The following is a 15209-nucleotide window of genomic DNA, read 5'->3' as shown; positions in this document are numbered from 1 at the left end:
TCAAGTTGTAAGCGATAGTCAACATCGCCCACAATACCACGCTCCATCTTTATCACAACATTTTCATCAAGTTTGCGAATAATTCTATATACCTTTAGACATCGAGGACTCAAAGAAGACGGATCAGCTATATTCAGATCAACAAAAGGTCGTTGCACACCGGAATCATAAGTCTTTTGTACCTGTTCAATATAACTAACAATTACTATTTTTAAAAAGTAAATTAAACACTATTTTAAAATCCAAAATTTTTTAAAATACATACCTCATCACCTTCGGTATACAACTCAACCAACTTCTTTGGCCAAATAATAAAGTTGTGCAATGCATCCCTTAACAGTTGAACCTCATCGGTAGGGAAGGGTACACTTGCACTTGACACGAGAATTTCAGTCACGGTGACCTTCACTTGATCCGCATGTATTTGTATCCCGTGAACCCTTTCGGCCTTGTAAACTATCCCACGTGCAACTTTACGTCTAATGGGATCTTCCAAAAACAATTCACATCCGGCTCCTAACTGCATGAATTCATATTAAGAAATAGGTAAAATGTTTTTAATAAATAATAAGATTAGTTATAAATGATTACTTACGGCCGGTAAATCAGCAAAAGGGTCTGGAGAGCTTGCTTTTTCACTTTGACCATGTGGTTGGACAGCTACACGCATGTCTTCCTCCTGCCTTGATGGTACAGGTTGAGCCGCTGGAGTCCTCATACTGCTAATTTCATCCCTCATCTCTCGAATGGCTGCTTGCAAGGATGTTTCATATTGCTCTCGGGCAACTGCTAACGCCTCAGCAACTGCTGTCTTAATCATATCTTTCACTTCTGGTGTAGACTGGCTTTGACGACGTTTTGCAGGACCAAAGTAGCTTTTTAAGCCATGTGCTCTACCCATGGCTCTAACACGTCCGCAATGCTCATCTGTACCTATGGCACTAGACAATATATCTTGTGTACCGGACTCAACAAACTCTCCTTGAGAAGCTTGCAATGATAGCAAATCCTAACATATAAAAACAATATTTAATAATGATTACTAGCTATCTTAATAATGTAGAAAATTTTAACATTTTACTTACAATCTTTTCCACGACCATTCTAGTCGCTTCATTGTTGATATTTCCTGATTTGTCCATTCTTGCCCTCTTCCACTTTTCATGTCTAGCTGGCGGAGATGGAGGAACAACTACTGACGATGGATCTGATCTTGCAGCTTCTTCTTGTTCTTTCATCTTCTCATCCATCATAATCTTCTCCAATCTCTTATAGCCTCCTCGGGCTAAATGATGTGGATGAACATTCTTACTCCGTATTTCTTGATGTTTCCTTCTTGATTCCTACACAAAAAGAAAACATTAAGTAAAAATATATATCTTTAATATATTTGAGTTAATAAATAATTGATAGAAAAATTACAATATATACCTCAAACTCTGCAGTTTTACGCCGCTCCACGTACGTTTTCCATGTATTTGGATCAATAAATGTGTATGTTTGACATGGAGTATTCTTTATTGGATCTTCATTATGGAATATGTACTCTCTGTTCAATCTAGCTTTAAAATCTCTCCACCGTTCACCCGCATATGACATCAAAGAATTCTTCAGATCCACATCATCAGTGAGAATATCATAAACGCTCTGCAAGACAAGATTACTTATTAGAAACAAATTAAATACAATTAATTCAATAGTTTTATAAATAAGTTGCATACCATGATATCATCCCACAGCAGCGCTTTACTCTCTTCTGGGACCTCTTTCCAATTTTTATATGTGATTGGAACTTTGCTCCGTGCAATCAACGCAAAGTAACTTTTGAATTGGGTGCTCCCTGGCCCAACAGGTTCGTGTTTCTTATTAAATTGAACCACCAATTTTGTGTCACCACGCCCAGAAATTAATTTTGTCATAACGGTGGCACCCCGCCTCTTCTTAGTACTTTTAGCTTGGATGGTACTATCAACAGGGGGGTCATTTGATGAATCCATATGCCTGTTTAGCAAAGAAATTATTAGTGAATTGACAAAAGAATAATATACATAAATATAACTGTAAATATTTAGATATAGTAAACACAAGAAGAAGTTAAAGCATTACAAATAACAATCAATTCTCCCATAGCCCTTCATGATGATCATCACGTGATGCATGCACTTCATCTATCTCATTATCTATAATAACTAGTAATAAACTTGAAGAAAAGGGTGGTATTTCCTCAATCTCATAACTAACATCTTCATTCCCATCACCAGTAATTTGTCTCTTTCCATGAAGAACAACAGACCATTTTTTATCACTAGGATCAGTAACAAAAAATACTTGTTTTGCTTGAGATGCCATTATGAATTGCTCATTTTTGTGACCTTCCCTGTTCAAATCGACAAGTGTAAACCCTAACTCATCAGCTTTAACACCGTGTTTACTATCTACCCATTTACATCGGAACATCGGCACTTTGAACTGAACATAATCAACCTCCCATATTTCTTCAATCACACCATAATATGACAACTCTGCAATGACTGGATTTTTATCTTTTGAACTACTGAAGTGCACTGAATTTGCAACCAAAGAAACTCCACTGTTTTGCATAGTGCTCTTTTCATCTTATTTTTTTGTATAAAAAGAAAATCCATTTATATCATATCCAGTATAACATATGACTTGCATACAAGGACCATGAGCTAACCATCGTACTGTTTCAGAATAGTTAGTAGCACTCAGAACTTTATTCTTGAACCAACTAATAAAAGTACGATTATGTTCGCTCACAATCCACATGTCTGTCTTTCTTGGATTTTGCTCTTTAGTCAGTGCCTTGTGCTCATCTAAATATGGCTCGACTTCACTTGTATTATGCAAGATGTACAAATGTGCTTCCTCAATATCTTCACGAGGCATACCGGCTACTTTGCGTCCTCGAGTACCTTTCCCAGCACTTCTTCCTTCATGTCGATACTTAGAAAGACCAATAGCTTCTACCCCCGCCAAATATTCAGTACAAAATTCAGTTACCTCCTCAGCAATATAGCTTTCAACAATAGATGCTTCTGGTCGATACCGGTTCCTCACATAACCTTTTAAGACTTTCATGTACCGTTCAAATGGGTACATCCACCTCAAATAAGCAGGACCGCACTGTTTGATCTCTCGCACCAGATGTACAACCAAATGAACCATGACATCAAAAAATGACGGTGGAAAATACATCTCCAACTGACACAATGTAACAATAATGCCATTTTGCAATTCATCTAGTTTGTCTGGATCAATCACTTTTCCACAGATAGCATTGAAAAAGAAACAAAACCTTATAATAGTATATCTCAACTTTTTGGGCAATATACCTCTAACAGCCACTGGCAATAGTTGCTGCATTAAGGCATGGCAATCATGAGATTTCAATCCCACCAATTTTAAATCTTGCATATTCACAAGTGTTCTAATATTTGATGAGTACCATTGTGGTACCTTGACTCCACGTAAACACTCACAAAAACTTATTTTCTCCTTTCTTGATAAAGTATGAGCAGCTGGTGGCAAATATGTCTTCTTATCCCCTTGGCGTGGAGCTAATGTTGCTCTTATGTTCATTTCAATCAAGTCTAATCTAGCATTGAGTCCATCTTTAGTCTTACCTTTTATATCTAAAAGAGTTCCAACAAGACTATCACACACATTTTTCTCCACATGCATCACATCAATACTATGTCTCACATCTAATGTCTTCCAATATGGAAGATCAAAAAATATGGATTTCTTTTTCCATGGACTCTTTTCATTTGGAGGTACCTCAACATTAGCTCTTGACCTCTTACCTCTTTGAGATTTAAGCTTTTGAGTTTTACCAAAAGTAACATTTATACCTTTCACACGTTCATAAACTTCAATCCCAGTCATTGGTTGTGGAGCATCTGTATAGTCTTGTTGCCCATTGAAAGCCTTTTTTAATCTCCTGTAAGGGTGAGCTCTATCAAGAAACCTCCGGTGACCCAAGTAGACTGTCTTTCTGCCATGGACAAGTTGTGTATAACATGTATTATCTTCACGTATAGGGCATGCCTTATGTCCTTTGACACTATACCCAGCCAGGTTTCCATAAGCTGGAAAGTCATTGATTGTGCAAAAAAGCATAGCATGCAACTTAAAATTCTCTTTCCGGTAGGCATCGAACACTAACACACCTTCATCCCACAATTTTTTCAAGTCATCAATCAAAGGTGCCAAAAAGACATCTATATCATTACCGGGTTGTTTTGGGCCAGAAATCATCAAGGACAGTAATATATATTTGCGTTTCATACACAACCAAGGAGGTAGATTATAAATCACTAACATAACTGGCCACGAGCTATGCTTGCTACTTAGGTTCCCGTGAGGGTTTATACCATCTGTACAAAGGCCAAGTCTAAGATTTCTGGACTCATTGCCAAATTCAGGAAAAACATTATCAAAGGTTTTCCATTGAGTAGAATCAGCTGGGTGTCGAAGCTTTCCATCAGAAATTTTTTGATCTGCATGCCATGTTAAGTTCTTCGCGTCGCTTGGATTTGCAAACATACGCTTAAATCTTGGAAGAATTGGGAGATACCACATAACTTTAGCTAGTGGCCCTTTCGAACTTGCCTTACCAACAACATGCTCTCTTATTTTGTACCGAGATGCCCCACAGATCGGACATGCATTCAATTCTTTGTAATCATTCCTAAACAATATGCAATCGTTAGGACAAGCATGTATCTTTTCATACTCCATACCTATGGGACACATAATCTTCTTTGCATCATATGTACTCTTCGGGAGTCCATTATCTTCTGGAAGCATATCGTTTATTAAATCAAGTAAAGCAGTAAAGCTCTTGTCGCTCCATCCATTCCCAGCTTTTAAGTTGAATAATTTCAAAACAGCAGATAAGCGAGTATATTTACTACACCCGGGCCATAAAGGCTGTTTTGAATCATTTAATAATTCATCCAACTCATTTGATCGATTTGTGAACTCTTCTCCAACATCACGGAACATTTCGTCCAACCTATCTTCAGATTCATCATCTTCATTTGCTTCGTTGTCAACATACATGTTAGATGTACTAGTCTCTCTCCCTCCTTCACCGTGCCATATCCATTTTGTATAATTTAGATTAATTCCATCACAAATTAGATGATCATATATGTCATTGGCACTTAATAGTTTTAGATTACAACACTTCTTACAAGGACACCAAAATGTTCCATCATTATTTGGAAGATGACATTTTGCAAACTCTATAAATTCTCTAACTCCGGCATCATATTCCGTACTCAATCGAGAAGCTTTCATCCAACTTTTATCCATCACAAGTCAATCTAGGATAATATTAATTCCAATTAGACTAGTTATTAGTAGTATTAAATTCAAAGATAGCATATAAATATTTTTAAAAATTAAAAAAAAAAAAAAGAATGACAAATTACATCAAATATTTAACATATCCACAAGGTAGGTCAGACAACTCTAGGTTCCCCTCCACGCATCGAATTAACAATAGGTTATTTTTTTCAATTACATTAAATTACTCTTGTAAATTGCATGCAGTTATAAATATCAATTTTCTTTTCAAAATTTATTTGATCTACTCATATAGATAAGTGATAAAGTGTACTTTTAAAGAGTATTATCTCTTCTATTATTTGACTTAATTGATAAAAGAAATCAAAAAAAAAAAAGTAAGTCATATCTTATAACCAATTAACAATCAACATGAACTATCAATTACAAAAATGAAATAGTACAAGATAATCAAACTATGCACAGAAAGATAGTAGTAAAAAACAAGCACCAGATTTGAAAATGACACTATAAGGAATAAAAAAAAAAAAATAGAACACCGCATATCTTAAAAAATGTCTTACAGAACGCTATAAATCTGGCTATGATACATCCAATTCAAAGTCATATATAGGATAAAGTCATTAAAATTTCAGCTTGGAACAAGAAAACACCTGGAAAACAGTTTTATAACCCTCATCATTTTCCTTACCAATTCTTTCATTTAGTTTTCAAACTTTCAGTCCCATCAAATTGTTTAAGAAATAACTTTCATGGAGACATAGACTTGCAAGCTTTTGAATTATATTAAATTGACTAACAAGTCTGTGCTTTAACAAGAAGCATTTAATTTTCCATTCAAGTCAAATAGATATGAAAGGATAGTTTGATAAAAAAATTCCCAGTCTACTAAGTTTGTATCTGGAAGTTGTTGCATGGATTTGCCACACCCCCTATTTTGATCAAGTCCTATGCAAACCTAATTGGATAAATTAGGTGATTGAATTCATCATTGGTCATTCCTTGGATCTGTCATACATTTTCCAATTCGGATTTCTGCATTCTCAGGCAATTATTAACTACTAAGAGCACATTTAGTATCCCATCAGCAAGTGTTGGTGGCTTGGTGCTTGTTTCACAAATAGATGCTCAACATTAGAAACTCTTTACCCCTCACATCTACCTCTACATTTGATTTTGTCGTCATAGCACACTTTGAAGTAAGTCAACAATAAAGCTTAAACAGAAATAAAGAGCTGTCAAGTATAGAATTCAGCTACGGATCACTGCAAAGCTATTCAATGGGCCATAATCGTTAAGAAAATATACAAATCCACTCCACTGGCAATAATTTTAACCAAACGATAAACACTAAACACTGTCATCATCTAAACACTAAAATGCATATACATTTACAAAAATTCGAAATAAATCAACAATAAAAACAAATATAATAACAATAAACCCTAAATTATAAATATATTTATTAAAATTCGAAGAAATTATTAATAATTAAAAAATAATTACCTGGCGATGACGGTGGCCGGCGATGTGCGGAGAAGATGTGCGGACGGTGGCGGAAGCAGTCGGAAGAGAGGAAAGCAGGCGGTGGAAGGACGTCGGCGCTGTGGACTGTGGCGGCGGGGAAGGACAGTCGCGACGGTGTCGGGCGTATGAGGATGGACGACGTCGACGGCAAGAAGCGGTGGGTGGACGACGTCGGCGTGGAGGACGGCGGCGGTCTGAGACGGTGAGGCCGGCGGTGGGGTGGGGAGGAGATGGATGGAAGAGAGCGGTGGTGATGGTAGCGTAGATCTGGTAGAACGGTCTCAGATCTGTTCTTTTTAAAAACTTTATAACGTCGGCTAATTCAATTAGCCGACGTTATAAGGTAAAAAAAAAATTTAAAAACAAATTAAAAACCATACGACGTCGGCTAGATAGATAGCCGACGTCGTATAATATTTATTTTATTTATTTATTTATTTTTTAGTATATAACGTCGGCTAAACAGACATAGCCGACGTTATATATAAATTATTATTTTTTTAAAAAAAATAATATAACCTATGACGTCGGCTGTATAAATAGCCGACGTCGTAGGTTATATATTTCTTTTGTATTATTATTTTTTGTTTATAACGTCGGCTATTTGGTAATAGCCGACGTTATAAACCTAATAATTTAAAAAAAAAATTTTAATATATTTAACGTCGGCTATGTATATAGCCGACGTTAAATACCCGACGTTGTATGTGATTTCTGTAGTAGTGTAATAATGTCTACGACTTCGACTCTAAGGCGGCGATCCCGATATTTATCCATGCCTTAAGATCAGGGTATTTCCACAAGCAGCTGAACGCCCACCACCCCCGCTCTTACGAAGATCTGATAAGGTCGGCTAGCCGCTATGCCGAAGCAGAGGACGTCGATAGGAAGAAGAAGGACGAAGAGGATGGTAGGAAAGGTGGGAAGCCTGGGAAAGCGAGTCCGCCCAGCCAGGCACCACTCTCGAACCACCCGACTGCAGGGAAAGGCCGAGACCACGAACGACCTTGCCTGGTCCCCTTGCATAATTTAACTCCTCTTACCCATCCCGTCAGTGTCATTCTAAAGCAAGCTGAGGAGATGGGAATGGTAGAATTCCCCGAGGAGTGCATAAAGGTCTCCCCGAAGGCGAACCAAACAAAGTACTGCAGGTTTCATAGGCAAACCGGCCACGATACGGATGAGTGTCACGTTTTGAAGAGACAAATAGAAGAACTCATCCAGCAGGGCTACTTCCGACATTTCGTCAAGCGATCCAAGCAGCAGCAACAGCCGCAACACAATCCACCAAAAAATGTCTGGAGGAATGAGGATGGCACCGAGCCATCCACCTCGAACGCCAAAAAAAGAGAACACGACTAAATATCTGAGCAGAATGATAGTGAGAAAGAAATCGAGGTGGCGCCCAGATGACAAAATAAGCACACCATACACTTTATCTATGGTGGACCCGCAGGGGGTGACACGCCTGCGGAAAGAAAGAAGTGGAGCCGGCAGCTATACGTGAGAGAAGTGGTGTGTCTTCCTAGAGAAGAGAAACAGAGACAGGAGGCCATCACTTTCTCTAATGATAACCTCCCAGAGGGCCCGTTACCCCATCATGATGCCCTGGTGATTGAGATGGACATCAACAATGTCATTGTCCGCCGCATCTTAGTCGACACGGGAAACTCAATCAATGTGTACGATGCCTTCACCAAGTTAGAGATACCTAGGAACCAGCTCAAAGAAGTACGTACCCCACTCTCTGGATTTACAGGTGATTCAGTGGAGACGGAGGGGTTAATGGTCTTACCAGTGGAGATAGGCACAAGCCCTAACATTCGCAAACTTGACATGGAATTCATCGTGGTAAGACTCATTTGTGTGCACAACATCATTTTGGGGAGGCCGGCACTAGAGGACCTCAAGGCCATAGTGTCGGTGGAACACATGTGTATGAAGTTCCCTACTCCGAGTGGGATAGGAATCGTCAGAAGAGACCAGCGAGCAGCCCGCAGTTGTTACGTAAAAGCATGCAAAAAGATTGGCGGAAAGGACCTACAAATCCACACCATCTGCAAGGATGATCGATCGGGTATGGAACTCAGAACATTTAATTAGATATTATAAGTAATACATTGTAGTCGTGGTCTGCCGAGACCTGTAAACAATATTTTGCAATCATGGTCTGCCCAGGTTACTTTGCTCAAATAAAAGATTCTCAACACCATCTTCGAATCAAACAAAAGCCAGCCGACGCCGCATTGTAAAAAAAAAAAAAAAAAAAAACCAAGGCCGAGGCGCACGCTCGGCCTAGCGCGGACTGAGGCAACGCCTCGGCCCAAGGCACGACTGAGGTGGCGCCTCAGGCCGAGCCGTAAAATGGCCTAAGGCGAGTGCCCGAGGCACGCGTCTCGGCTAGCGCCCACGGCTGAGGCGACGCCTCGGCCAAACCCGACTAAGGCGACGCTTCAGCCAGAAAAAAAAAAAAAAAAAAAAAAAAAAAAAAAACCAAGGCCGAGGTTTACGCCTCGGCCCAAGGCACGACTGAGGCGGCGCCTTAGGCCGAGCCACAAAAAGGCTTGAAGCGCGGTCCTCGGCCACTGGCCGAGGCACGCGTCTCGGCCAGCGCCCACGGCCGAGGCGACGCCTCGGCCAAACCCGGCTAAGGTGACGCCTCAGCAGAAGAAAAAAAAAAAAAAAAAAAAAAAGGACCGCCAGGCGCACGCCTCGGCCAGGTCGAGGCACGCGTCTCGGCCATTTGCCGAGGTGCAGCACATCGGCCTAGGACCTAAGGCGCACGCCTCGGTCACCGGCTAAGGCAGCGCCTCGGCCGAGGGCCTGAGGCGCACGCCTCGGCCAGGCCGAGGCCCGCGTCTCAGCCATTGGCCGAGGCGGCGCCTCAGCCTGTCCGTAAAAAAAAAAAAAGAAAAAAAAAAGGAGCTCGCCTAGGCCACGATCGGCCAAGGTGCACGCCTCGACCACGGTCGGTGGAAGCGACGCCTCAACCGCGATCGGCCAAGGCGACGCCATGGCCACGTGCGCCTCGGCCACGAGCGATCGGCCGGGGTGCACGCCTCGCCCACGATCGGCCGAGGCTTTGCCTCGGCCGTGATAGGCCGGAGGCACGCACCTCGGCCAGCCTAAGCCGCATCCCGTCTCGGCCAGCATAAAATAAATCATGTGTGATTTGCAAAATAAAATCACGTACTCGGGATCAACAGGGATTCTGCACGATATCAAGCAAATTCAGTCTTACTCCATAGTCAACTCAAACACATCCGTTGACTTAGGAGTAGGGGGGGACTGGTGACAGGATAATAGGACTGGCACCCGACCCGGATCATAAGTGGGCATCTGACCCGGCACCACCTGCAAACCCAACGGACAGAACTCCAATGGATAGAATTCCAACAGGTGTCTCCTTTATGGCCATTGAAGCCACTATTGATGCCCATTGAAGAAAGAGGAATAAAGGCTCCTCATTATGTCTCATCATGTCATTACCGTTAGGACTTGATATAAATAGGACTTCTCCTCAGCTAGGGAGACACGTTCAATACTCGATACTGAGAGACACATTGTACTTTCCATACAGAGACTAGGGTAATACATCTATTGTTACTTTGTCACATCATTTGTTATTCTAATATTATTACCGATAACATTATTACCGTCACTAGGAATGGGAAGGGAAAAAGTTGTATAAAAACTAAAATGTTCTTGTGTAATGGGAGGCCACTTCACAAGGGGCAAATTATATCGTGCACCGCGGTGCATAATCGATTATGCACCGCGCTTCAAAAGACGTCGTTTTGTTTAATGAAAGAAACGACACCTGTTTTGCGCCGTCCCGCAAAAAGTAACTCTGTTATTCAGTTTCATTTTGTATACATTGCAGTTTCAATTCAACACAATTACAATTTCATTCGATATTTATATACATTGCAGTTTCAATTCAACACAATTACAATTTCATTAAAACACAACTTCATGATCATTTTGATATAACTACAGCTTCATTGCACAATATACACTCAAATACGTGAAATGTTATTCAGTTTCATTTTTTATATATACTGCAGTTTCATTTCAACACAACTACAGTATCATTTTGATATAACTATAGTTTCGTTGGGTAATATACACTCAAATATGTGAAATGGTTATTCAGTTTCATTTTGTATACATTGCAGTTTCACTTCAACAGAACTACAGTTTCATTTCATTTCAATTGCAGTTTCACTTGATAATATAAAAATAATACATGAAGCAGTGTCAGTTTAGATACACTATAGTTTCAGTTGGGGTTTAATACACCAAACATGTGGGTTCCGATAACGGTAATGGCGGGCCATTTCTTTACTTAAAGAAACAATGCCGTTTTTTACCGCGGTGCACGTGCACCGCGATCTACGATATAATGACTGTTCACAAGGTGTGTATAGTTGCTTAGCCATACGATATAATCTCTGGGCTTAGAGTTATGGACTCTATATCTAAGCCATTGAGAGTCTACTATGACAACTTAGCTGCAGTCTTCCTAGCTAAAGATGACAAAAGTGGGAGTCGAAGTAAGCGCCTCGACATCAAGTTCTTAGCCATTAGGGAGCGTGTCAAGAACAAAATTGTGATCATTGAACACATTAATATTGAGTTGATGTTAGCAGATACTAAAAGCATGCCAACTTATATATTTGTATAACATATATAAATAAAAATATATCTGAACCAATAACCTATAAAGTTCACCTAAAATTTAGTTTAGATAATATTAATATTTTTTGAGCTAATATTTAAAAATATTTTTAATTATATTCATTTAAATGACATGTCTATAAATATATAATTTTTACTTTGAATTCTAATATATATGTAAAATTTTAATATACGATATGGACCGATATAACATAACTAAAACTATATAAACCAATAATCATCAATTGAGTTTAATACAAATATTAAACTTGGTATAGAGTTCAATTTTTAATTTTGATAATGTAGTGAATAATGTCTAATTTTAAACGTAAACAAATAAGTTATATTTAAATAAGTAATGCATGCAATTAGAAAAGATAGAAAATGGTGATATATAAGTAAATGAATATGATAATAAATATAATCATAATCAGGGACAGAGCGAGGAATTCTATTGAGGGGGGGGGCGGGGGGGGGGGGGGGGGGGACGAAATAGGGATAGATTTAGAAATTATTTTCAATAAAGACGAAATATTAAAATAAAAGAGATATTTAAAAAATAAATAAATAAATTACCTAAAAAATATAGGTGTAAATATTATTGGATATGGGCGAAAAATAAGACATATCGAAACTATATAAAACTATTTTGTATTATATTGACAACCAAAGGATTCAAACCACTGATCTTTATTATAACTAAACGCATGCTCTACCAACTAATCTAACTCATCATTTCTTAGTAACAATCAACAGTTTTTATATACTAATACTCAAACATATACTATATATACATATATACATATATACATACAAAGATTATATATCATGGGGTGGGGTGAGGGGGACAGGGGGGCAGCTGCCCCCCCCCCCCCCCTCCCTCCTCCTCTTCTTTAGCTCCGTCCATGATCATAATAATGAATAAATAGAGTTCCATTTAGTTAGTAAACGAGCCCGAGATATTACATCTCAAAGTTGATCTGCATCAACCTGCATAATTCTGCTGGTGAGATTCAATCCATGGTCCTACTTTCTAAACTTTACCCCTATGACCAGTTGAGATGTCTATGCGGGCGTGTTAAATTATATCATGCCAACATATATAGTCGTAGTAAATGTGTTAAAAAATATTTTACATAGATATATAAATCTCTTTTCTTTTTGTTTTGTTTTATGACATAGTGCATACCTAGTCACATCGGACACCTTGTCCTCAAGTAAGTAATTTAATTCTTTTGATTATGGATGACAATGGGTCGGTGTGGGTCGGGGAAGGCTACATCCCTCACACGACCCACCTTATATTTTCTCCATTCACCGTCACCTCCAACCCGCATCGGTTAGACTTTTTTAAAACTCACCCCCAACCCCATCCGGTTTGGGTGTCCACTACAGGTACCCACCACTTATAATATTATTATTATTTTTAAATAATAATATTTAAATTATTTACACATAATAAAATAATAAAATTTATTAGTTATACTAAAACATAAAATAATAGAAATATTTAAATATAATAACTAAATTGTTAATTTTTAAAAACAAACTTAGTAGTTTAAATATAAAAATAGTAAAAATTTACATAAAATTACAAAAATTCTTATAAATAACTACATGGTGGGTCGGATGAGGTTTTAGACGAGTTTTGTACATAGAACCCGAATCCAACCCGATTCACCGCGAATTTACTTTTTCAAGATCCACACTCAACCCACCACTCGGCCACTACCACCCAAAAAAACCCGATTCACGCTGAGTGGATTCGAGTGAATATTCACGGGGCGGATTGAAATTGTCATCCCTACTCGTGACAATGGGTATAGTTTTAGTTTCAATGCCTATATAGTCACGAACTTAAATTTCAACTTTCTTAGTTTGAGCTGATCATCAGCTATTGACAATTTAAATTAATTTATTTTCATGATCTTTTGCAGGTGCGGCTAAGGTTATATAACAGGATTATTTACTGGTTTAGGAACAAATGAATTTTTAAAAAATTTATATATATATATAATATATATATATATATATATATATATATATATATATATATATATATATAGCCCCAAAATAATATTATTTTGGATTGTCTAATTTTTGACAGTGGGGACAACTGCCACACACATTGGCAGCTCCATCTCTGATTGAATGCACTCTCGCTCTGAAATAGTGGCATGCGGTTTCCCTGGTCGCCCCAACCCAAAACTATACTTATGTAAATGCATTAATATTATCATAAAATTTTTATGTTTGAGCTTCTAACCAAGTACACCGTACAAATTCAAAGCAACTAGAAATAGATCATATTACATGAAGGAGATCGTCGACAATGCGGTAGCAAGCAACCGCGTCATGCATCACACACATAACTTCCTCCTCGGAGAAAACCTCTGAATCCCACTTGGGACGTCTGGAATTTCCACCTGAAGAGGTTAGGTCAACCTCAGCTTCCCTACCCAGTTTCTCAAGAGATTTACACTTGAGAAGCTCTGGGTCTTTCAGAACACCCGCAGCGTATTGCCCAACTTCCACAGCCCCAATCTCTTCACACTTGAAGTAATTGGGGTACGCAGTACAATGACTCCCGATTCCCAGAAAACGCCCAAAACGACCAAAACGCCTAAAACCCACAGTCATTCCTTCGTATCGAAACGAGAGGCCACGCACCCTCTTCACGAACCCATTGGGGCACACAAAGCACACACTTTTATTTCTCAGGAAATCTGTGAGGGCTTCTGGGATGGTGCGGTTTTTGCGTCTCATGACGTTCAATTGTATGATTAAGCACTTGGATTTGGTGGAGAGAATGAGGAGAGCGCATCGTCTTCTGAAGAAGAAGTTGGAGCGGCATACCTTCACATCTAACCCCACGATTGGGTGCTCCCCATCGCACTCCAACTCGCCCAGGGCTGCGCTCAAGAGCTTGCCGTCGTTGATTAATCGAGCCTTCACCTCCACGCCGCCGATTTCAACGTCGTATATGCCCAGTTTGGAGAGGTGAGATACCGGTATCATTTTCTATTGCTTTGCTAATATAATAATTCTCCAACTGAAGCTCCTCAGTCCTCACCACAGTATTTATAGGTACAGTAGTGTTTTTAAGGGTTTTTTTTTTTTTTTTTTTTTTTAAAATATATCCAACGTCATTATATTCTTAATTAATGATAGTAAATGTATGGGCTTTTGGATTTTCGCAGTGAAAAACTTTTCTAAATTTTAGGCTTTGGCTTGAAAACCTGAAATATGAACTAATTACTACATAGTTTTCAGTTGTTTCGTTTTGAATCCGAGGAATTCCAACTTCGCATGTTAGATGTTGAAAAACAAAATTAAATTCCTAGCTCGGTGGGCGTGTTAGAATAATGAACATTCACAAGATAATGTAATTTATGCGTTAGAATAATGTATTTTATGTGTTAGAATAATCAAAGTTTTGAGATAAGATAATGTATTTTAATTATGAGTTAGAATAACGTATAATGTACTTTATGTGTTAGAATAATAAAATTTTTGGGATAAGATAATATATTTTATAAGTTTACATAATGTACTTTATGTGTTTTTGGACCACGGTCCACGTAATAATGATTGTACTAACATGACATTTTGGGATGAGAGAATTATCGGGAAAAGAATTATAATTTGGTGAGAAAAAGAATAAG

The 15209-nt window shown here is 38.6% G+C and overlaps 1 protein-coding gene across 1 annotated transcript; it reads right to left on the bottom strand.

Annotated features, from left to right (window-relative positions):
• Positions 1-2115: 2115 nt before the first annotated feature.
• Positions 2116-5088, bottom strand: LOC109181295. Its single transcript, XM_019331046.1, has 4 exons — positions 4767-5088; positions 3802-4112; positions 2682-3381; positions 2116-2564 (listed from the first exon to the last, which is right to left on the bottom strand). Exons 1-4 carry the CDS (start codon positions 5086-5088, stop codon positions 2116-2118), a joined length of 1782 nt encoding a protein of 593 aa, XP_019186591.1.
• Between the last annotated feature and the right edge of the window lie 10121 nt (positions 5089-15209).

This window comes from Ipomoea nil, unplaced genomic scaffold (assembly GCF_001879475.1).
Source record: "Ipomoea nil cultivar Tokyo-kokei standard unplaced genomic scaffold, Asagao_1.1 scaffold1043, whole genome shotgun sequence".
Lineage (NCBI taxonomy): Eukaryota > Viridiplantae > Streptophyta > Magnoliopsida > Solanales > Convolvulaceae > Ipomoea > Ipomoea nil.
The sequence above is the reverse complement of the archived record's forward strand: the minus strand, read 5'-3'. Positions and strand labels throughout refer to the sequence as shown.

Coding starts and splice junctions, on each gene's coding strand:
- LOC109181295 (XM_019331046.1), bottom strand. CDS start 5,088: ATGTATGTTGACAACGAAGCAAATGAAGATGATGAATCTGAAGATAGG. Junction 4,113..4,766: donor GAAGATTATGTGTCCCATAG/GTATGGAGTATG, acceptor ATGACTTTCCAG/CTTATGGAAACCTGGCTGGG. Junction 2,565..2,681: donor ATGGTTAGCTCATGGTCCTT/GTATGCAAGTCA, acceptor TTGCAAATTCAG/TGCACTTCAGTAGTTCAAAA.